Source organism: Vicugna pacos, chromosome 15, assembly GCF_048564905.1.
Source record: "Vicugna pacos chromosome 15, VicPac4, whole genome shotgun sequence".
Taxonomy (NCBI): domain Eukaryota; kingdom Metazoa; phylum Chordata; class Mammalia; order Artiodactyla; family Camelidae; genus Vicugna; species Vicugna pacos.
In genome coordinates, this window is record NC_133001.1 from 56,076,910 (window position 1) to 56,100,259 (window position 23,350).

At 37.5% G+C, this 23,350-nt stretch overlaps 1 protein-coding gene across 5 annotated transcripts in view; it reads left to right on the forward strand.

Annotated features, from left to right (window-relative positions):
* KIDINS220 (kinase D interacting substrate 220) overlaps nucleotides 1-23,350 on the forward strand; it is a 92,523-nt gene that overhangs the window by 57,437 nt on the left and 11,736 nt on the right. For 3 of the 5 annotated variants that reach the window (XM_072938244.1, XM_072938240.1, XM_072938241.1), the window contains exons 23-26: nucleotides 9,385-9,563; nucleotides 10,630-10,856; nucleotides 12,916-13,029; nucleotides 22,783-22,914. In XM_072938244.1, coding sequence (XP_072794345.1) covers nucleotides 9,385-9,563; nucleotides 10,630-10,856; nucleotides 12,916-13,029; nucleotides 22,783-22,914 — 652 coding nt within the window. The remainder of the gene's footprint in view (nucleotides 1-9,384; nucleotides 9,564-10,629; nucleotides 10,857-12,915; nucleotides 13,030-22,782; nucleotides 22,915-23,350) is intronic. The other 2 variants (XM_072938242.1, XM_072938243.1) reach the window with 1 other exon arrangement.

Sequence of the window (23,350 nt, forward strand, 5' to 3'; positions counted from 1 at the left end):
ATTTTTCTTGATAGCTTTTTCAATAGCTTTTCTTTTGCTTTCAATAGGATAAAATTGATTTTTAAAATATTTTCTCATTTCAACTTAAAATGCCATATTCAGTATTTTATACTAATAAACAAAGAAAGAATTTTAAATGTTCCAAAGTTGTGTGTTTCTAACTTCAGCATGAAAGACTCAGATATATTAACCAAGGCAATTTGAAAACAGTATTAGCAAAATCAGTTTTTCTAAAATATATTTTAATATCTAAAACAAAAATTATTATTACCTGTGTAGGCTTACAGTTTATTTTATAATACAGTAAGGGTATTATGAATATTTACATTAAAAAACCAAATATGATAAATGAATCATTCAAATTTGCCAAAAAATTAAACATGCTGCATTAAAGATCAGGTAGAGATCAGTTTTTCCCCTGAAATTACTTTTTTGACAGAGGTTTGTGATTTCAGAATTTCAAATAAAATGTTTTAAGACTTCAAAATATGAGAATAAACAAAAGTAATGTGTAATACAAACGCCAGCTGATTGAAATGCCAAGAGATGGTGAGAGGATATAAAACCGTTGAAGTGGCTTCTGCTTGCAGCGCCCGAGAAGTCCACAAGGGGGGAGTATTTCACCAGAAGCATTGTTAGCGCGATCCGCCAAGAAATAAGAGCAAATGCATTTTGCTTTCCCTTTTCCGTGGCAGAAAAACAAGGAAAACACTGAGTTCAGGATTGTTTCAAAGTCTAACGTTCAGCTTTCACCCCTGTTTTTTAAAGAGTGGCTTCACAAGACATTTATAAGCACAGAAAATCATGATCATAAACGAATGAATGGTTATCTGATTGTATGTATAGTTTTTATTAGATTTAGTGTAGTACTTTTTCTCCTAAAGTTCTTTTAAATTAACTGTTAGGAAAAACATAGATATGAAGGGAGAGGAGTTTTTTTTTTTAATTGATCTCCTTACAAAATTTATGTTTATATTAATGTTTATATTTTAAAATACTAAGTCCTACACATTGTAGATCTTGGATTCTGTGCTGATTCAACATTAAACCTTTAAGTTAATTTGTATAGTAAAAGTTTTGCTTTAATCTTAGGCATATTTATAGTCAGACTTTGAGTTCAGAGCCTCCATTCTCTGCTTGTTATTCAGAGTTTTATTGCAAAACATTTTCTTCCTTTGTATGATTAGTGCAACACTTCTTGAGATTTCTTAAAGCCAACGTGAACATCTCACCACTTGCTAAAACTTCGCTGCGTTGCTCGTGTTCCTCAAACAGCTACGAAATTTGGATTTTTTATACTTTTGCTGGAATATTTTAAAATATCACGGTATAAACTCTTGATGTAGAATGCTGGGCTTTGCTTTTTGATGAGAGATACTATTTTCATATCAAGTCTGTTGTAAATATTTTGCCTGTCTCATTAGCCTCTTAACTTTTCTCTGTTACTGTGGCTTGAAATGACTGTTTCGTCATCTGAATTGCTGTTGTCTGCTCGCTTTCATGGGAATAAGGGGGGTAGGCATCGTGCTGCAAAACACTGTTTTTCAGGCCCCCCCCCAGTTGAAACCTTTTTGCAAATTCAATCTTATGTAGAATCCCCATAAATAAAGCAGAATGAGTGCAAATAATTGACTCAAATTATAACATTTCCTGATAAATTCAGTTAGGAAAATAAGCTGTTCAGAAGAATATCAAAATTGCGGTACGTGGATGATTGTTGCAGTCTTACATTAGTTTAAACCTCTGTTTTTTCTGCACTTGGTTATAGTAATGTAGAATCAAGGAAATTCTAAATCGTAAGCAGATACAAATGTTACCGTTTTTTAAACTCGCCTTGCGACGGCAGGATATTTTCAGTGAATCTGATCCAGAAACTTCAAAGTTTAATTGGGAACTTTGCTTCTTAGGTGAATCACCAATATAATCTCACGGTTGCTCACGTTTTTTTTTTATAGCAGTTGAAGTGTTGGGTGCTGCTCCTTGAACTCAGTCCTGGCACCCAGCTCCAGTCCTGAGTTGCTATGGCGATGTTCTGACTGGCTGCTGGTCTCTGCGCGCAGCACGTAGGGTGGAGCAGTGCACTTGCTTGCATAATTTTGTGAACAGAGAAGTGCTGATCTGGATTTTTTTAAAAGGAAGGAATTTAAATATATACATGAAGATGGAGGAAATGCTTTATTTCACAGTCTGCTAAAAACTGAAATAAAACTAGGATAACCTGCTAACAGCCTTATATGTTGGTCTACTTCAGTGTGTTAAAATTTAATGTGTAACGGCATTCTTATTTTATTGTATTTTTAAGGAGTTAAAACTTGTAAATCGTTAAGAATTTTGAGCCAGGGCTGTGGCATTGTTTGAACCAGTGCAGTGAGCAGGGTACAGGATTGTGAATCCGGCTGACACAGGTTCCAGATCTGCTGTTTACATCCAGGTGACGTCAGGCCAGTTGCTGAACCTCTCTGAGCCTCAGTCTCCAAATTTTAAAAACTGAAATAATATCTCATGGATTGCTGGGAGGTAGAAAAGAGATAAATGAAGCAAAATATCTGGCTCAAAGGATGGCAGGCAGTAGGCATTCAACAAATATTAGTTCTTTTTAAAATTTTCCTTTAATACTTTGCAACATTTAAATATTCTTTCTATTAGGTTTTATGTAAGAAAGGGATACCTTCCTCAGAACATTTTACGTAACACACGTGAGTGAAGGCAGTGCCTTGTCCGTGTGGTAGTGAGCCTAGGCAGATGCTTTCTCAGTTATTTGCTTGAGTTTCATCTTTTACCTTCCCTGTTGATCCCTTCTCATCCCAAAATTACAACCTTATAGCCAAGTCAGCTTAGGCTTAGGGGTCTCATTTTCACACCAGAAACCGAGGGAGCTTGGACGTGGAAGGGCCGTCTCTGCGCAGGCCAGTGCTTTTCCTTCATCGCTTTGAGAGGAAGAGCATCTCCCATGTGGCAGGGCTGTGGGGAGCATCTGGAGGTTCCTTAGATAGGATCTTAGAAATCTGCTGCAGCCCCTTTTAAATAAGGAAGCTGGAGTCCCAAATCACACACCGTTAACAAGTGACCCAGCCTTTAAATGTATTTTTATGCCTTTAAAAAGACTCATTGATTTTAATTTTAATTGTCAAACACTATAACCTTATTCTAAGTTATCTGAGATCATCAAGTCTGGATTTAAGGAAAGTCACTGCAGCAAATACTCTGTTTTTTGTTTCAGAATGCAGCCAAGTTGCATTTCACACAGGCATTGTATTCCTAGAAATCACTGCCTTTATGAAAACTGCGTTTAATGGGAAGTATCTGACATGTAAATATGTAGTAAGTTTATGTAACAGCTTCAAAGGGAGCGCTGTTTTCCTCGTCAGACTTTGATTATACTATGTTTCCTAGTCAGTTGAACAACCTTATTTCTTTTTTAGTGTAAATGCTTTTCCTTTAAATCGCAGACCTACATGTTTCCTCCATTAGTATAAAAAAGTAATCTTGGGCCCTCATGTTTTGGCCAAACAGATCATCTTGGATATGTACACCCTCAGTGGGAAATTTTTTTTTAAATGTAGAGTAAGCTCTTCTAGTAAATCAAAGAGTAACACTGGTCAGCCCTGCCAGTGATTTCTGTGGCAACTTGGACACGTACTTCTAGACCATCCTTAAACATGTAAGTCAAACACATTCAATACTAGAAATCAGAAGCAAACGCACAGACCTGAAGGCTGGCAGGGCTGTGTGCGCAGCGCGGCGCCGGGACCCGCGGGCTGCTGCTTCCTGGTGCCGTTACCGAACAGGATGCCGGTGAGATGCAGCGGCACCGCTGTGGGCTCCAACAAGCGAGCACTGCTGACACTGCACACTGTTGTATTGAGAGTCAGCTCTGAGCACCTCGTGGACATGCCTCTGTTTTCTTTTTAACAAGTTCTTTGCTCCATTGAGTGTTGTTTTGCACTCAGCACAGCTTCTGCATATGGACAGTTTTTTTAGCTTTTAATTCCTTTATTACTTTTGTTACTTTAGCTGTAGCAAGGAAAGACACTTGCTGACCCCTAGGCTAATGTTCTTTCCAACGTAATATGGAAGGTGACTCATGGAATCATTTTCAGGATGCTTTTTATAAGAATCTTAGGGGTGATTAAAACTTATGGGAGTCAGCAAAGGCAGCACTCAGGAAAATTTATAGCTGTAAATACTTACATTAAAAAAGGAAAAAATCTTAAATTAATAATGTGACTTTATACCTCGAGGAACCAGAAAAAAAGGAACAAATTTAAAAAATGTCAAAGCTAGTGGAAGGAAATGAAGTGGAAAAATAAGTGAGAATCGATGACACCAAAAGTTGTTTCTTTGCAAAGATCAACAAAATTGACAAACCTTTCGCAGACTGACAGAGGAAAAAAAAGACACAAATAACTAAAATCAGTAAATGTGGATGTTACCACCAATCTTACAGAAATAAAAACGATTGCAGGAGAGTACTCAAAGGATGCACAAAAGGCATCTGACAAAATGCAGCATCCTTTTATAGTTAAAAACAGGCAGAAAACTGGGAGGAGATGGGAGCTTACTCAACATGGTAAAAGGGCATTTACGGAAGAACCCACAGCTAACATTCTCGATGGTGAAAGACAGCAAGCTTCTTCTCTAAAGACAGGAGCAAGACGAGGATGCCTGCTGCTATGGACTGAATGTGTCCCCCGCTAAATTCGTATGTTGAAACCCTGTCCCCCAAAGTAATAGCATTTATAGTAATAGTATTCTACCCTTTGGGGGTAAGTTGATTTAGATGAGATCATGAGGGTTGAGTCCTTATGGTGGGCTTAGTGTCTTTATAAAAAGGACTGGAGAGCTAGCTGCTACCAGAGAGAGGGTTCTCATCAGAACCTGATCATGCTGACACCCTGGTCTCAGACTTCCAGACTCAAAGAACTCTGAGAGATAAATGTTGTTTAAGCCACCAGTCTGTGGTATTCTGTTACAGCAGTCTGAGTTGACTAAGACACCTGCTTTCGCTACTGTTATTCAACATTATCCTGGAAGTTCCAGCCAGTGCAATTAGACAAGGAACAGAAATAAGTGGATCCAGTTGGAATGAGGAAGTGAAACTGTCTCTAATCACAAATGACATGATCGTGTATGTAGAAAATCCCCAGATATTTTGCAAGAAAGCTACTAGAGCTGATAAATTCAGCAAAGTTTCAGGGTGCAGATCAACACACAAAAATCAGTTGAGTTTCTATACATCCGCAGTGAACAATCTGAAAGTAAATTAAGAAAGCAATTCTACTCACTATAGTATCTAAAAGAATAAAATATCCAGGAATAAATTTAGCCAATGAGGTAAAGACTTATACCCTGAAAACTACAAAACCTTCCTAAATTACAGAAGTTCTAAATAAATAGAAAGATAGCCCATGTTCATGGATAGGAAGACTAAATATTAAGATGTCAGTATTACTCAAAGTGATCTGCAGATTCTGTGCAATCCCTATGAACTTTCCAATAGTCTATTTTTTGGAAACAGGAACCTAATTCTGAAATTTATACACACTTGCAGGGGACTCCAAATAGGCAAAACAATCTTTAAAAAGAAGAATAAAGTCGGAGGACTCTCACTTCTCAATTTTAAAACTTATCACAAAGCTACAGTAATCAAAACACTGTGGCCTTGGCATAAGGGTAGACATACAGACCAATGGAACAGAATTGAGAATCCAGAAGTAAACCCATGCATCTACGGCCAGGTGAGCTTTGATAAGTGTATCAAGGTGAGGGAAAGAATAGTCTCTTCCACAAATGGTGCTGGAACAACTAGGTTTCCACATGCAGAAGAATGCAGTGGGACCTTTGTCTCACGCTGTGTACAAAACTTAACTGAAAATGGGTCAGTGTACTCTTTTCCAAGCACAAGGTTTTTTCCAGTATCAGAAAGGATAATTAAGGTGAAAATTATTTTTAAAAAATAGGATTCTTTGGGAAAAATACTTTTTGTGTAGCTTATTCATTCTACAAATATTTATTAAGCAAAAGTGATCTGACAGCATTCTGCACTAGGCACTGGAGATACAATGGTGAAAAAAACCAAACTTGTTTTCAGCTTTAATGGCATTTATCATCGAGAGGGAGAGATAGACATTAATAAAGCAGTTACACTAATGAATAATGTAGCATTCTAATCGTGATATGAGTATCCAAGAAAGCATATGAGCTCGGAGGGCTTGTAATAAAGGAATGCAGTGTGGTTTCACAGAAGCCTTCTATGAAGAGGGGGCGCTGAGCTGAGAGACAAAGGATGAGTAGGAATTAACCGGGCTAAGACAGATGGGGAGAGAGTGGTTAGCTCCTAAGGTGCCCAGGGTTTTTGTTTGTCCACAGATAGTAGTGGACTTACTGATGGATTTCATTTTATCTTTGGTTTCTGACTCTTTGGCTAACAATGCTGAGTGGCTGTTTTTGTCTGTGTGTTCCGTCTGTCTTCCAGGATCTCAGAAGTGCTCTGTACAGAGTGAGTATTTAACAAATGGGCACTTAACTGTTAGAAAGTGTTTGAGAGTCTACTAGAAGTGAAATGTGTTTCAAAGTAATAAACTTCTGAGGCAGTTAAGAAGTTTTCCCTTTTTAAAGAAAATTTATTATAATTTTAACCTGTTATGATTAAATAATGACATTATTAGGCAGCTACTTTTAGACAAAGCGTGGTAAATATTGCCTTCTTCATAAATTATGCTCCTAGAACCTGTTTATATTTTGATTTAAAATAGATTTTTTTCCTTGTAATTTAAAACCCTATTTTGAATGGAAGTGATATGAACTACTTACGTAATTTCTGCCAAGGAATTAATATGGACTTTCTATAAACCACTGTCATTTATAATCAAAATGCTTTTAACTTACATTGATGTTGGCATTGACAAGTGGTGCTAGATTGGTAGCATAGAAAGAAATTGCATTCAGACTTGCTGGGAGATCACTGGTGCCTGAGGTTTTATAATGCTTTCTTTGGGCCATTTAACTGCTGGCAACTTTAATTCACATGACTCATAATACTGGAAATTTAAATTCACTCTTAATTGAAAAGTGAAGTTACTTAAATTCTTTAAATACTAACCTTTGGAAAACTATCTGAAAAATAAAGGCACATATGATTCTGGTGGCCCACTGCCAAAAGATTATCATTTACATAAATATCTCTTTCAGTAGAAGAGTTTAATGTATTGAGCTCAGAAGGTTAGAATGGAGACTTCAATCTGGAAACCAGCAGTAGACTGTTGGCTTGTGAACAGCACTATTGTTCGTCGTATTGAGAACACTGTTCACATTCAAGCTTAAGCAGAGCTGGCATTAAAATTCAGTTAATTTGTTTCATGTGACTTGTCAGCTGTGTGTTTTTATCTAAATCTTTTTAGCTTCTCTTCTTAGTGTTTTATTTAAACTCCTGAAATAGATGAACTACCTTTTTAACTGTTTAAGCTCTGTTATTTTGGCCAGTTTTGCAGATGATTCTGTGAAACCGTTCTCCAAGTTTTGCACTTCATTTTAGATATATTTAATAATCAGTTTGAATGCCAGTTTAATGCATTAAGAAGTAATTCCATTTCAGAGGACTTCTTGTGTGCGTATGTGCGTAAGAGGGACTTCCTGAAATTCATTTCAGACAAAATTCCTGTCTCTGTTGTCTCACCAGCACCCTGTTCTTTTCTCATCTGCTGATTTTGTTCTCTGGATTTGCCCTTAGATGGCTTTTAATAAATAGCTTCTAGCCAAGTATTGGGCCTGCGTAGTGAAGTGCTAGTCCCAGAGAAACAATGTAACTGTAATAGCTAAGGTTAGAGTAAGATCCCACTTCACTTTTTTGAAGGACATGAAAATCTTACTGCTTCTCTAAAACTAGACTCAGTAAAATCTCACAATTAATTTCCTTGACTAATTGGGAATAGAGTGTTTTCAAGATGCCTCCAAATTTATAGTGATTTTTAGACAGCTTTATGAGCTTTAAATTGTACAATTCCTGAAGTTTATATATGTGTGTGTGTATACACACACACACACACACACCCCAAATCACCACCACCTGCAGGAGAACAGGCTTATCTGTCACTTCCAGAAGTTGCCATCTATTCCTTTGAAATCCCTCCCTGTCGCTTTTCACCCCCACATCCCTAACTGCACAGGCACCCCTTATCCTCTTTTTGTCACTATAGATCGGTTTACACTTGCTAGTTTTATGTAAATGGAAAAATAGAACTGTGTGCTCTTCATTTGCTATGTTCTTTCACTCAACATAATTTATTACGAGGTTTATCCATGTGGCACATATCAGTAAGTTCATTCCTTTTTATTGAAGTAGGGTACCACAAGTCACTTTTCTCTTCATTGTTAGTGGATATGTGGGTTGTTAGTGGATATTTGGGTAATTCCAGTGTTCTCATCCATCTGCTTGTCTTTTAATTTCTCTTTGCCATTTTCCATTCCTTTATCTCTCTGTGATGTATTTTTATTTACTGCCTCAGATCGGCACATGGCCTGGCATGTAGTATGTTGAACCCTATGGAGTTGTCAGTATTTGACCATTTTGACCTATAAAAATGGCAGTTTCAGACAGTTCAACATAGAGGTGTTTACTAAGTAAATTTTCAGTGAATATCACTTGTTTTTGCATTTAAGACCTCTGCCTGATACAAAATCATTTCCATATGTAAATTCAACTGTGTAAAAAATTCTGCATAATAAAAAATAGACTAAGTGACACTATATTAGTAGCTGTTGTGTCTGGGTGGTGGAATTATGTGTTTTTTCCCACTTTTTCTGTATGTCTCTGTCATATATATATGCTTAAATAGTAACTATAGATTACTTTTACAGTAGGAAATAAATCTTTTTTAAGAAAGGAAAAATCTGTGCTTTTTTCTAGTTTAAGTGATTTATTTAAAAATTATTCTTTATTCTTTTCTTTGTAACGGCGAGAACCATAGTATTTTAGAATAAACATAGAGTTTGAAGTCAGATTTTCGTCCCTAGTCATGTGACTTAGGCAGGCTGTTGCATGTGTCTGAGGCAACTGTTCACATGTGTAAAATGACGACTCATTTAATCTCCACTGAGAGGTAACCATTAGCGTATGACATGCGTTACTTCCCTTCCGCTGGTTCCCGAGCCCACGTCCTACCTTTGGTAAAAGGCAGTGTAATTCTACCTCAGACTTATCCCCTTAGTAATTCTGTAACTATACCACTGACTTATTCTTTTTTTCTTTTTGTTAAAAAACATTATGAGAGCAAGGCGTTATCATGTGTTACTTGTCTTTATAAATAACGATGTTTAAGTTACATGCAGAACTTGCCTTCTTAATAGTGACATTAACGACCATTTTCATTTGTTTCTTATTTGAAGAATATCAAAGAATATTCCAACAACTAAAGATGTCGAGCCACTGCTTGAAATAGATGGAGATATAAGAAATTTTGAAGTGTTTTTGTCTTCAAGGACTCCAGTTCTTGTGGCTCGAGATGTAAAAACCTTTTTGCCATGCACTGTAAATCTGGACCCCAAACTACGGGAAATTATTGCAGGTGGGTGTTGGTAATAAATTGGATTTTTCTTCTCTAAAGTACTAAAGAATTTTCCTGTTTCTAACCTAGCTATTATATAAGTTTCTCCTGTTCCTTGAAAAACTAAGAAATACTGAATCAGGCACTGCATAGGAGAATTAATGAAACTGGGGCTCGGCAGTCTTGACTTCCTTTTGGGAACAGTAGGAAAGCATTATTTGTTAAATTGACTTTAGTATGTTTCCCAGCCTATCCCGGAACCATCTTTGGAATCAGACTCCTTTTAACATCCAGTCCCCACTTGAAGATGTCAGTCCCTTGTAATTTTTCTGTCACCAATCTTCTGTCTTTAATAAGGATCTCTGTCCAGAGGAGTAAGAAAATTAATATTACTTTAAAAATTTTAGCTTAAATCTGTGGACTGGAACTTGAGGTTAGTGACATGAAGATTTTGGGATAATTTAAGTTGTTCTTGAGTCACTGCTGTTTGCCCATGAACACGCACAAATCCTTATTGAAGCGTACAAGCTTTCATATGATTCAGGTGCTGCTCACCCACCTTTGAGTTTTCCAGGAATTATGAAGAGAGAGCTTTATACTCCTACATACATTTTTCAGGTACTTGTTACAAAGCTGTTGTCAGAGGTGTATTTTGTGGCTGTGGCGTTGTTTGTTGTTCCTGTAGTTTACAAACCCCTAGTCCTCGCTGACATGACGTTTACTGCACAGGTGTGAATTATTCGTAATCAGCAAGGCCTTACAAATCATAAGAATTGTTAGAATAGTACAAACGAATAGCTACCTTCAAAAGTCAGGAAAAATTACAGTTCTAGTAACTGAAAAGAAGACTCCAGATGTTGGTGACTTAAACGGTGAAAAAGCTTGTTTGTAAAATAGTTGAGCTTCTCTTTCCGGAATGTCAGTGGAGCGTCAGGATTTCCTGTCTGCTGCTTTAAGCCAGTTGGAATCCCTGGCAAGAGCGATAAAGTCATGTTTCTATCTGGTAACTAAAGGAGGAGGTGGCAGTGGGACTAACTACTGATGTTCTGTTTTCTTTTGCCTTCTGCGGCATCGGTTAATCTTTCAGATGTTCGCGCTGCGAGAGACCAGATCAGCATCGGAGGACTTGCCTACCCCGCGCTGCCTTTACACGAAGCACCCCCTCGGCCACCGTCGGGCTACAGCCAGCCTCCGTCCGTTTGTTCCTCCTCCGCTTCCTTCAATGGGCCGTTTGGAGGTGGGGTTGTGTCTCCACAGCCCCCCAGCAGCTACTACAGCGGCATGACGGGGCCCCAGCACCCATTCTACAACAGGGTAAGGAGGTGCTGGGGGCTCACTCTGAGCACCGTTGTGCGGGGAGATACCCGAAGCGTTGTGCTTAGGGAGCCTGTTACTATTTTGAAACTGTGCCTTAGTTTTAAAAGGTAAAACATGTTAAGTTTGAACGTAATAGGATATTTTCAAAATCAGGAAATGTTTAAATTTTAACAGGTTCTAGGTCTTAGTTGAGTCTGAATATTAGAGATTTTTTTTTGCTTTTATTTATTGTCTGATAAGGAAGAGAGCTCTTCAGGGTCAGCAGTGACTATCCTGTCTTCAAAGGGATCTGCTTTTCTGTTTTTTTATAAACAAATGCTCCATCTGTTAATTTACATTGGCATTTAAAACAATGATGATTTTTTGCAGTAGTTCAGCCTGTGTATAAAATGTGTTACAGCTTTTAAATGTGAGGTAATGATGAAAAACACTGCTTGTAGGATTCAGATGTTATCTCCAAATCGTGGCACCGTAGAGTTTTATTTCGAGTTATCTTCAGTCGTGTATGATTACTTACTTAGTATAAATATGATAATTTTCTACTGCAAAATGTGAGGGTGCAATTATCAGTGGTATTCAGACCCCATAAAGTTACCCTCATTTTAATGGTCTTAAATACTAGTATTTCCTATATTTCCTATAGGAAAATGGAGCATCGCCCCTAGTGTTACACTTTCTAGAACTGTACTCTAAGATCCATCGCAACTTCGTTATTTTTGTTATTTCCCTCTTTAGAGAAAACACAGGGGCTAGTATTCACAGAAGCCAACTACATGCCTAAATAAATTTCATATGAGCTAGGAAGCTAGAGAAATTTAGAATAAACATGGCAAAGAAGGAATTCGAGAAGTTAAATTTTCAGTTTTTGAGAAATGTTGGCCATATATGTAATTAGTATATCATTTATAGAGATCCTATGAATGTTATTCCATTCTTTTACTCAGTAAGGAGAAAAAGATGGAGCAATAGCACTTTATAATGCATGTCATCCTTGTGAACTTTACCTGAGTGGTAGGCAGTGTGAAATTGCAGGGTTTTATTTATCAGTCTTAAAATCTGCTGTAGTTTTACATAAACTGGCTCATTGATCATTAGATGACAGTTTAAGTTTTGAGACCAAGAAGTGTTTTTTTTTTTTAATTACCATACCATCTAGGTGGAGACCTTGTGTTGACTACTTTTACATGAATAACAATGAGTGATGCTTTAATAGCATTTTGCTATTTTTAAAACATTAAAAAATTTTCTCATGTATTTAAGTCATTATTTTTTGCTCAGGTTATTTGAAGTTTTTAGTCTGAAAGTTAAAAGCAGAACAGTTTCTTAAAATGGCAGTAGTAAAAAGGTAAGGGAAGATGTTACGTCAGTGTAATAACATTTAATGTGTTTTAATCTTTTATGTTTAGCCCATATAATTGGATAGCTCCTGTTTACATGAAGCTGGTTACAAATAAACGGTACAGTTCTAGGCCTCCTCTAAACAATGATTCCCCTTTAAAAAATATGCTTGCTACCTTAGGAGATAGAGTGAACTTAGGGTATAGAATACAAAGAAAACTTCAGGACTTAGAGTAACCAGGACTCCTGGAATCCCCTAGGGGTTTGGTTCGCATATAATTGAGACTGTTTTTGGTTTTACGTAAGGCTAATCCTTTTTTGGTAAAGAATACTATTCTGTTGAGATTCTGTTCAGCTTTTTTTCATGAGATGGTGAGTTACTATTTGTAAATCACTTAGAACACGGCACATGGTAAACCCATAAAAATGTTAAATGTAAAGAGAAACTCTTGTGTCAAGTTGTAAGGTACAAAACTTTAGTTGTTTTTTTTTTTTAAAAAGCTTATATTAAATCACTAATATAAAATTTTAAATGGTATGTCTTAAGCTTGGGTTAATATCTTGCAGAATATGAGTGAGACTTTTTTGCTTTTGTTTTGTCACTTGCATTAAAAACTTGGAGTAGTTTTTTATTGGTTAGTTTCATTTGCTAAATCTCATGACACTTTGATTTCTGTAATTGTTTACCCCCTTCTTTTGTTACGTGTTTTCTCCATAGCCATTCTTTGCCCCATACCTTTACACGCCAAGGTGTTACCCTGGCGGTTCCCAACATCTCATCTCACGTCCATCAGTAAAAACGAATTTGCCCAGAGATCAGAGCAATGGCCTAGTAAGTATAAAAAAGGGTAACAAAAGTACTAATCTAACAAGAAACATAGACAGCATTAGACGCTTGCTTATTTCCTTTCTGTAATAAACGCACAACTTATTTTATAAATAATTTTAAGAAACATAAGCCATTACTAACACAAAATGTATTTTGTTTTCATTTCTGGTAAATATCTATGGAAGGAAAATGATTAGTAGCCTCAGGGAATAAATGATGGGTTATTTACAGCCAGAGTTTCTGGCCTATAATGTATTGTTTGTTACCAGACTTTAAAACTGAACCTTTACGTCTGCTAATTTCTAATTTCTTTTTAAAGGACATACATATGTGGTATTCATGTATGTGTGTGTGTATATATATATATATGCCAGCCCTATGGTATAAAAATTAGAGGATATATTGGAAGAACATTTTGATCTAGTAGCAGATATTAATTAAATAGGGTAAGGAAATTATTCAAATGTACTATTGACTCTAATCCAAAACAGAATCCATTTGTGCCTAAAATTTTAGGTGTCCTGATGATACACTTAGTTTAACAATTTAAAACAAGAAATTCCCTGTTAATAAATTTTTTTAAATTAGGGGGCAAAAGCTATAGAACTTAAACTGTCATTTACATTTTAAAATGTTATCACTGAAGGGAAGCTCTGATCACGCGCAGGTTTCAGTGTGTTGTGTGTTGTTATTTTAACACCATGCCCATTCGTCACCCTCGTTTGGCTCACCCTTCTCCTTTCGCCCGCGCTCTCGTTTTGTGTCGCTAGGAGGTTATCGAGGAGGACGCTGCCGAGGGGCTTTCTTCGCCCACAGGCTCCTCGAGGGTAATGGAGTGCCTTGTGGTGTGGGCCGCGGGCGCCTCCCGCTTCTGCAGCACAGCGACTGTCTCAGCTGCGGTGACAGCCGCTCACTAACCCGCCTCTGTGGTGTGATGGGCAGCTGGGGTGGAGTGGCTGGGCACTCATAATCATAGTTCATGGATTAACTGAAGATCTAATGTTTAACTTTACCCTCAATTTCCTCCTGCTTTTCCCCTTTTTCAGTGACTTGGGGTGGGGTTTTTTTGTCGTCCAGTAAGGAAGGAGTTTTTCCAGCAGCCATCAGGAACATTCAGTTGGTATTCGTTCCTTCAACGTTGGGCTTTATTTTCACATTTGCCTGTTTTTCTTAAGCCTGCAGTTGGTACCACACATGCAGCATATTTTTGAAAATATCCCGAATCAACCTTGAGACTTATAAAAGGACGCTATGAACTAGATGGTGTAGACCAGGAATGCATCCTTAGGGACTCACGCTGAATCTCGGTGCCCACTCTGTAAATACGGTGCTGCCACAGTGCTGCTTTTCTGTATCTGTATACAGTTGACCCTTGAACAGGGCAGGAGTTAGGGGCGCTGACAATCCTAGCAGCCTAAAACCCTAGCAGTCTAAAATCGATACTGTGACTTGGAGTCAGCCCGCCAGGTAAGTGGGTCCTCCTTGTCTGTGGTTCCACGTCTTCGCATTCAGCCACCTGCAGGTCATGCGGTCCTGTCGTGTTTACTGTCAAAAAAAATCTGTGTGTAAGTGGACCCACACAGTTCAAACCTATGTTGTTCAAGGGTAAACTGTATTTATTAAAATAAAATTTCCAGATAAACAGAGCTAGTTCAGCTTGTAAAGGGAATTATTTAAAACTATTTTCCCCTCAACAACTTAGGGTGGGTTTCTTTAAAAAACAAACCTTTATAGGAAGTCACTTTGTGTATTTATTATTCAAGGCTTTGTACTTAATGAGAAATGCATTAAAATGTGATGAACCTTCAAATCTTTATTCACTCAATGTGGAATTTAAGAACCCAGTTTGTATTTTAAGCCCTGTCAATTTATTTGCAGAAAGTTATGCCCATGTAAACATGATCAATTTAATCTAAAGAAATGAGGCATAGCAGTTAGAATTAATTTGGTGAAATACTGTATCCTGAGTTACCCATAATTTTTAACTTAAAACATGCATTTAAATAAGCAATAGTTTAATTTTCTTTGAGTTAATGTTAGTGAGATAGAAAGAGAAGCATTTTGGCGTTTTCACTGAGGGGCTGTTGGGTCTTTTTAAGTCACTAACATTTTAGCTGAAGTGTTTGAGTGACTTCATTTATCCATGAGTGACAGACACAATGCACCATAATAATTCTGTTTGGGTGTTGGGGAAACTTTAGTCCATGGACGTTGCCACTGTATATGCAAGAATTACTTTTAGTTTAGGCAGAAAGCCTTTAATATATAGATTCATGGATGCAATGCAATTCTCTGAGCTAAAGTTCCTCAGCAAACTTTTGAAGAAAATCAGATACTGTGAAAAACTGGATGGTCTTAAAGACAGAAATGTGATGAAATAGTAGTTGTTCCCATGCTCAAGAATGTGGGCAAACACTTGTGATGAGAAGGTGTCTGTAACTTCAGGGACCAGTGAAGGCGCATCAGGCAAATTTTAAAATGAGTTTTTGGAGAAGGGGAAATAATGCTGTTCTTAAGATGCAGTTCCTATTGTATTAGTGCCTTTGGTAAAATAACCATACTACTTGCTGTTCTTTTAATATTAAAAGATAGTTTTGTAATCTGCTTAGTGAATAATAGCTGCTTCCCAAGCTTTCTTTGCTTTTAAGAAATTAACAATGATGGTAGCGTGTAAAATTTACTTCGTAGTGACAAGCTCAAGTAGACACTTAGCTCAAAGCCATATTAAAAGCAGTGGTGGACATGTGGTGAAGGATCTCTATATGGGATCATTGCATGGGCTCTTTGTAGCTGAACCAACACAGAAGTAGCTAATATAAAAATTATTTAGCCCTTCACAGCTCATGTGGCTTTCCAGTCCTGTGGCAGAAAATTCTGTGTAATTCCTGAGATAACAGGACTGCGGACTGAGTCACAGTCACCTGTGCTCACTCAGCTATCCCCTGTATGTAATGCTTGGTGGCAAGAGCTGCTTATAGAAAAGTAAAGAGCTGCACAAACCTTTTTGGACAACTTGTTTTGTCATTATGGACACAGAACAATGGGTTTAAAAAAAAACAACTCCAAGAAAGACCATAGAGAGTTGGTGGACTCTCTATGGTCTTTTCAGTATAGGTGATCCCGAGGAATCTCTCATAACCCTTTATCAAGCAGATCCTGATGAAAATAATTGGGTTTCTCACATTAAGGAATGTTGTGATGATCATGACTTGCCAAGGCCAGCCAGGGACCAGTCAGATAAATTATACGTCCAAGTGTTTCACAAAGGTGAAGATGCAAAATGTAAGCCTCTTTGCTAGCTCTTCCCCCTATAATTTTATAATAGAGAAAGTATCTGCCAAATCTTGTAGAACTGAAAGAAACATTAACATTGGACCCAAGATAATCCCCAGAATATTCGAGCTAGAAAGGGCTAGTGTTTTCAAACTTTCAAAGCAGAGAAGCCTGTTTGAGAAATGAAGTCTTAATCAGAACTCCAGTTTATAAAACCAATAAAAGTAAAAACTCTGGCTCCCACGTTGGACTTGCCTTCCTTCTGGAGGATCCTCGGGAGCGCTGGTACCCATGGTCTAGCCCAGTGCCACAGTGCTGATGGACGCGCGAGACTTCCCTGAGGCCCCGGGAGGGGGGCAGCGGGTGCAGAGCGGGAGCCCAGCATGCTCCTCGGCGCCCTGCTGCCTTCTCCGCGGCGCATGGCTCAGTCGTGCGTCTGGTCTTTCATGTTGAATGGGCCCTGTCTCTTTGCCTTGGAGAAACCACGTAACCTCGCTGATGCTGAACTTCCTCATCTGGGAAAAGCAGACCTGCTTCCGAGGTCTGATTTAAAGATCACTCAGCCTTAGCTTTCTTACTTTAAGTACATAATAATAACTGCTTTACTGCCCCAAAGGCCAGAGTCCATGGAGCTTTAAGACTCGGAAACTGAAACTGTTCTGTGTTAAATGACCTCTTCTCATCAGAGGCGGCTCAGTGTCCAGATACTCCTTTTATCTGTTGATGCTTCTCTAAGGCCCGAGAGGTGTCAGTCAGTTTGTTTTCTAGGCTTTAGAAGGATTTCTAGGTTATGTGAATGCCCCCAATACTTTACAATTTTGAAAGCATTCCAGGGGAATTTTACTTGACGCCTTTACCTTCCTCCAGTCCAGGTCCCACTAGGAGGTGGCGGCATCAGCTCCTTCTGTGACCGTGCAGGGAGGGGCCCGCTGAGGAGGGCCTGTCTCGAGCCAGGTCTCCTCGGTGGCGTTTTGTTACGGTATTTCAAAGAGTTGCTCTTACGAGTATTGTATTCAGTCTGTTTACTTGAGGTGTGCTGCTCACGGTGGGACCTGTGTTTCATTGCAAAGCATTTTTTCAGAGGAAGGAGTGATAGAGCATTTCTTTACCCTTTTCTTCTTCCTTGAATGATTTAGCATCAGATGCCTGTGTGCCTTTCACTGGTTCACAGAGTTTATTGAGGCGCTATTATGTGGGATGTGGCGGTGAACAGAATGGTGAGCATCCTGCCCTCGGGGAGCCTGTGGATTTGAAGGCTGCCACATGGGAATTTGCAGAGCTGCCAAGTCCTTCTTTCTCCACCTTCTCTGCCACAGGGCTTCCTCCGTAGATAGCTTTGTTTAGATCACCTTTCTACCGCTTTGAAAAGGCAGGAACAGAATTAGCACAAAGTTTAATTGTAAGGAGCTTGGGAATTGCAAAGACAGTGCTGGTATCAGTAAGTATCCTGCTGTCCACTGTACTGTCACTTTGACTTTTAGAAATTGATGCAATTACCAAATTAAAGTATTAAAAAGGAAGATCTTGGTTTTCATTAAACTGGCTCCGTTTGCTGGAGTGATCAAGTGAAAAGTCAAAAAAAAAAAAAAAGATGAGACTCAACTGTAGATCATTTTTATTTCCACCCAAGGTTTAGAACTTGTAACCTGTTTTCAGGCAAATATTTGTCCACATCCAGCTGTCTGTCACTCAGGAGCAGACCTGGACGAGAAAGTTAAAGATGCCGGGGCGGGGGTGGGGGGGTCAAGGGGGGCGGTCAGGGCCGTTTAGACCGCAGGTGTAGGACCAGGCCTCCTCATCAGCAGTCAGCACCTCTCTCAGGAGGTTCCTTCATGGTTTCTAAAGCACTTTAGGAGTGCATTTTTATTATTCTGTTTCTATTTGGAAACGTAGTCACATGTTTTTCTTTATTAATAATACGGTGAAAAATTATATTCACATCCAGCTTCGAAGTCTTTGTGTCAGGCTTCAGCTTAAGAAAACTTTTAAAAAATTCTGTTTTAATTTTTTCAGGCCTTTTTTGGCAGGGGGTGGTGGATTGGGCTTATTTATTTGTTTGTTCATTTATTTATTTGTTTATGTTAATGGAGGTGCTGGGGATTGAACCCAGGACCTCGTGCACGCTTCTAAGCTTGTGCTCTACCGCTAAGCTGTATACCCTCTCCCCAAGAAAACTTTTTTCCTAAACAAGAAACTGCAGCTAAATTGAGATATTGTGGAAGAAATATGATACTGCACTAATGATATCATTGAAATCCCAGAGTACACTTAAAAGTTAAAAAATAACAAAATTATACTTTGTACTTGGGGCTTTTGAAAGATTGCCCTTTAAATGTGGTGTTAAACCTCGTGTCAACTTTGACCTGATTATTATTCCTCCCGTAGTTTAAAGAGTAGGTTACATTTTCCAACCAGGTAACAATAGCTTTCTTTTATGTTTTGGATATCTTGTAGTAAACTAATTTCACTAGCATTCCTTTTTGGTACTTTTTCAAGTCTCCGTAGATATACATAGTAACTTTCTAAAAAAATTACTTATGTTGAGGTTGATATGTAAACTAGAAAACAGGGTTCCCATGAAGTTCTCCAGGTAATGAATATTTTAAAAGAAAAATATTGTGAATTAACTTTGACTCAGTATTGTCAGTTATCTCTAGATTATTTTAACTATTTTAAGAATATTTACCAACCGACCTAATTGGTATAGAAGAATAATTAATAGCAGTGTGTCTGCTTTGAATTAGAGTTTAAAGACCTACATCCGTAAAACAGTTAACTCATAGTGTGCACATATTTCCCACTGTTACATTCATGATTTCTTGAGCTACAAAGCTCTTACGGCCTTTCTTCTCAGATGGTATTTTAGCACATCTGTTATGTGGTCCATGCTCAGTGACACAAAACCCAAATTTGAAAAGTGTATTTCTGAACATTAGTGTGGCTAGATAATATTTTATTTTATGAAGGGATCGTGTGAAGTTCGAGTAGTAAGTTGGTCTGCAATTAATAGTTGCAGTTTTTTAGCATAATATTTAAAAATTAATTTTAATCTTGTATGTAGTATGAATATTGACTTTCCGTAGCAAATTTGATTTATGTAGTTTTCTTGTTGAATGTATGGCCCATGATTTATTCTTTTGATAGAATATAAAGTTACAAGAGTACAATTTTAAAATTGCCAAACACGTGTTAATGAAATTAAACTACTGTGTGTGTGTGTGTCAGAGTGTGAGCGTGTGAGTGCTCCTTGCTTTGTGTTGCTGTGGAGGTGGTGTGTTCAGAGTTACAGGAAAATAAGAGGAATAACAGAAGTGCTTATTATATACGTGTATTTGATGTGTACTTTAAGCTCGTGTCCTTCATTCTGTTTTATTCCTTCCTTAAGCCGTGTGACTCTGGGTTTAACAAACAGAGACAGGTACAGAAACTTTCAGTGAAATCTTACTCGCTTTTCTTATTTTAGACTATTAGAAGCAATCATTGGCAGCGTCATGCTGGGCTGTTCATAATCTGTGCTCATTTCAGTGCCTCGGGTTTATTTTAATAGCTGCTTTCAGCCTTTGCATGGCTCTCATTTCTGGCTAATCAGTTCTAAGCTTATTTAATAAATTTACCAAAGATGATGTTTCAGAGTGTAGTTTTAATCTACTTACAATATAAAATCATATAGTTACATCAAAGTAATTTAAATCTGTTTTGGTAGCTTTACTTTTACCTGGAGGAATTCTGATTTGTGAGTATTTTGAAGTTTATATTTAACAGTTTAAACAAACTAACATGTGCATTCAGTTTTCTGTGTCAGAAAAAAAAATTTTTTTAAATTGTGATGTATCCTGAAATGATCTGTTCTTGACTTGTGAAAGGTGAATTTCAAGTATGAATGCATGGCAAACTTTAAAGTATTAGCATTCTGTATGTTGTCTAAGTAATGCAATTAGATTTCTATTAAGAATTTACATACTGAATTACTGAATATGCTTTTTCCTTATCACTTTTGTACTCTTTCTCCTCCTTTTTATGAGATGTCCATCCAAAGATTATGATTTTGATTACTAAGCTTCATTTGGTTTCAGAATAATTTTATTGTATGTGATTATTTTAGAAAAGACCTAGCAGGTAATTACCATTTCCCTTTTTCAAAGAGGCATATTGTAACGTATTTTAATTTATTGATAATTTACCACTGATCTTGATAGAGCCTAACTCTAAATAGTCGAGTCAGACTATAGTTTTGATGGAATTACAGGGATCTTTGGTCCATATGTGCGTCTGTCTTATAAAGCTTCTAAAAGTCATTCAGAGATAATCTATGTTTTCTACATAATCCCCAATGAGGGACAGAATATTTTTTTAATGATAAATTGTGAAAGTTTTAAAGGATCGTGAAAGTAAAATAATGTGGAGTTTTTTCTTTAAAGGGAAAGAGTAGTAACTTTATTAATACGTCTCTGTTGTGAGTTCCCAGGTTGCCTTTAAGATACTCTAACATTTTACACCTGCCTCCCCCACCGCAGACAGTTAATCTGTTCCGTGTCCGTTTTACTTGTCCTTTTTAGCACAATCAGAAATAGAATTTTTCTGTAAAAAAAAAACCCTGTTTTTTAACGTTAAAATAATTTTAGACTTAAAAGGCACAAAAATAGTATTCCCTTAATGTTTAACATTTTCCTAATTGTAGTGTATTTCTCAAGAGCAGAAATTATGACTGGCATAATACTTTATTTGAATCTGACCAGTTTTTCCACTAATGTCAATTTTAGGTCCAGGATCCAATCCAGTTGTGTTTAGTTATTTCTCCTTAGAGTTCCCTAATCTGTGACAATTCTTCAGTCCTTCCTTGTCTCTTATGACTGAATACTTCTGAAGAAGGAAGGAAACAAGGGAGGGAGGGAGGGGAAAATAATACAAATATGGGTATTAAAAATTCATAGAAAGCATTTTAAATTTCCATAGTAGACGGTGGTAATTAATGCTTTGAATATTGCCTGTACTCGCCCAGGCAGGAAACAGAACTATGTATAGAAGCACAAAAACTAAATTATGGAAATACTGGTGTTTGGCTGTTAGTATTTTTAAAGTAATTGAACTTCAGACCATGTAAAATATGGCATATTTTAAATTTACACTTAATTAAAAACAAACTGTAAGTAAATGTGTTTGGTGCAGTATGTTCCAAGTCATTAATTTACAGATTGTTTTGAGACTGTCTTATACTTGGAAACTTACTGAGACGCCCTCATAAAATTCCTACCCCAACTATCTGTTCAGTATGGTCCCCCCCAGCTGTATTTATGTTTCTATATAGTATAGACGTATTCTGTGTGTATATTGTGTGTGTATATTTACTTGTCAGCTCACAATAGAGTATTAGGTTATACTTTTGTGTTACAGATGATGTATAACAAAGAGCTAACAGGCAGTTTTGGCTATTACAGTCTGCTTTTGTCCTGATAATTATAAAAGAGGCAGTTGAAAATATAAATTTATACATCCTTGAGGACAAGATAAATTGTCTTTATCATTTTAAGACTAGATTGAATAGTAAATGAGACAGATCATTTGGCACATTCTCCTCTATCCGGGTTGGTTTGTCTTCTCTTTAGTGAGGTTACAGTTTCTGTAGCTCTTTAGAAATAGGCAGTTGGAGCAAAGACCTGACGAGTTAGGGCTCAGATCCAAATCTGTCACTAACTAGCTATTTATTTTGTGACTTTGAAGTCAAAACTTAAGCTCTCTGGCCCTCAGTGTCCACATCTGTAGTTGAGGAGATTCAGATATAATTGGCCACAAGGCAGATACTTCTTTAGTGTGTCAGCACATTGAGAAAATGTTTTCTTCTAAGTAAATTTAGATTTATTATTTTGACTTTTCTTTTAAATTTTAGTGGATTGTACGAACTTCCACTTGTGTTAAGAAGTAATACTGCGGTTTTGTATTTACAAGATATTGTACAGATTCTTAGGGGGAAGATACAGAATATGTTCAAGATGGGAAAGCTTCAGCTGTCGTAGACTGTTAAGGTAGTCTGGAAAGAAATTTGAAGCTGTTTAGTATAGACACTTTTAAAATTATTTCATAGATTTACCTTTTGTGTTTTTGTAATGTAGGCATCAGTAATCCCCCCGTTCCTTTTTTTAACCCCCGTCCTTCTGTCACAAGGGCTGCGCCCTTCTCTCTTGAGGTTAGGCTCTCTTGAAGTTGATCTAGGCTTGGTTCGTGGAATGTTCTGTCTTCTTAGAAACGCAGAGTTTGACCAGGCTGTAGCTGCTGTAGATACTCCTTAAGGTATAATAGTAGCAGAATCTGTTCCCTGATGACATTTCCTCATACCACGCACATTCGCTGTTTGTACTTTTGTTTGAAAAAATGCACTGTTAATCACAGTACTTCGCAGGGTCACTTCATGAATGTTTCTCTGTCACATGACTGCATATATCTGGTATTGATGCTGTTCATGCTTGTATTTTTCCATGACTGATCTAGGGGTCAGGCCCAGCCTCAGGAACAGTTTCATCACTGAATTCAATGAATGTGGATGCAGTTTGTGAGAAACTGAAACAAATAGAGGGGCTGGACCAGAGCATGCTGCCTCAGTACTGTGCGACCATCAAAAAGGTGACCAGCGTGTGTACGTGCTGACTCGAGGCAGGGCTAAGGGTGCAGGAGACGGGCCTGTGACGGTGCACGCTTTGCACCTAGCTTCTTGAAGATGAGTTCTCTGTTGAAATGGGAAGGCTCCAAACGGAAATAGGTTTCTTACCATTTGTACCCTACAATTGCCCTTTTACCCCTTAGTTTATAAATGGATAAAAGAAAATAAAATGATTGTATTACAATGTTACTTTCAAATGACCTCATATAAGTAAAACATGCTTTGATGAGGACTTCACATTTACATGAACAGTAGCTCATATTCCCAGTATGCAGCATAGAACATTTGAAGGCCATTTATTTTATGTTACATTTTCTTTAATTACAGGATTTGTGACTCAGTAGTTATCCAGGTAAACCACACTTGGCTTTATTTTCCTCAGATTCTCCCTTTCATGTC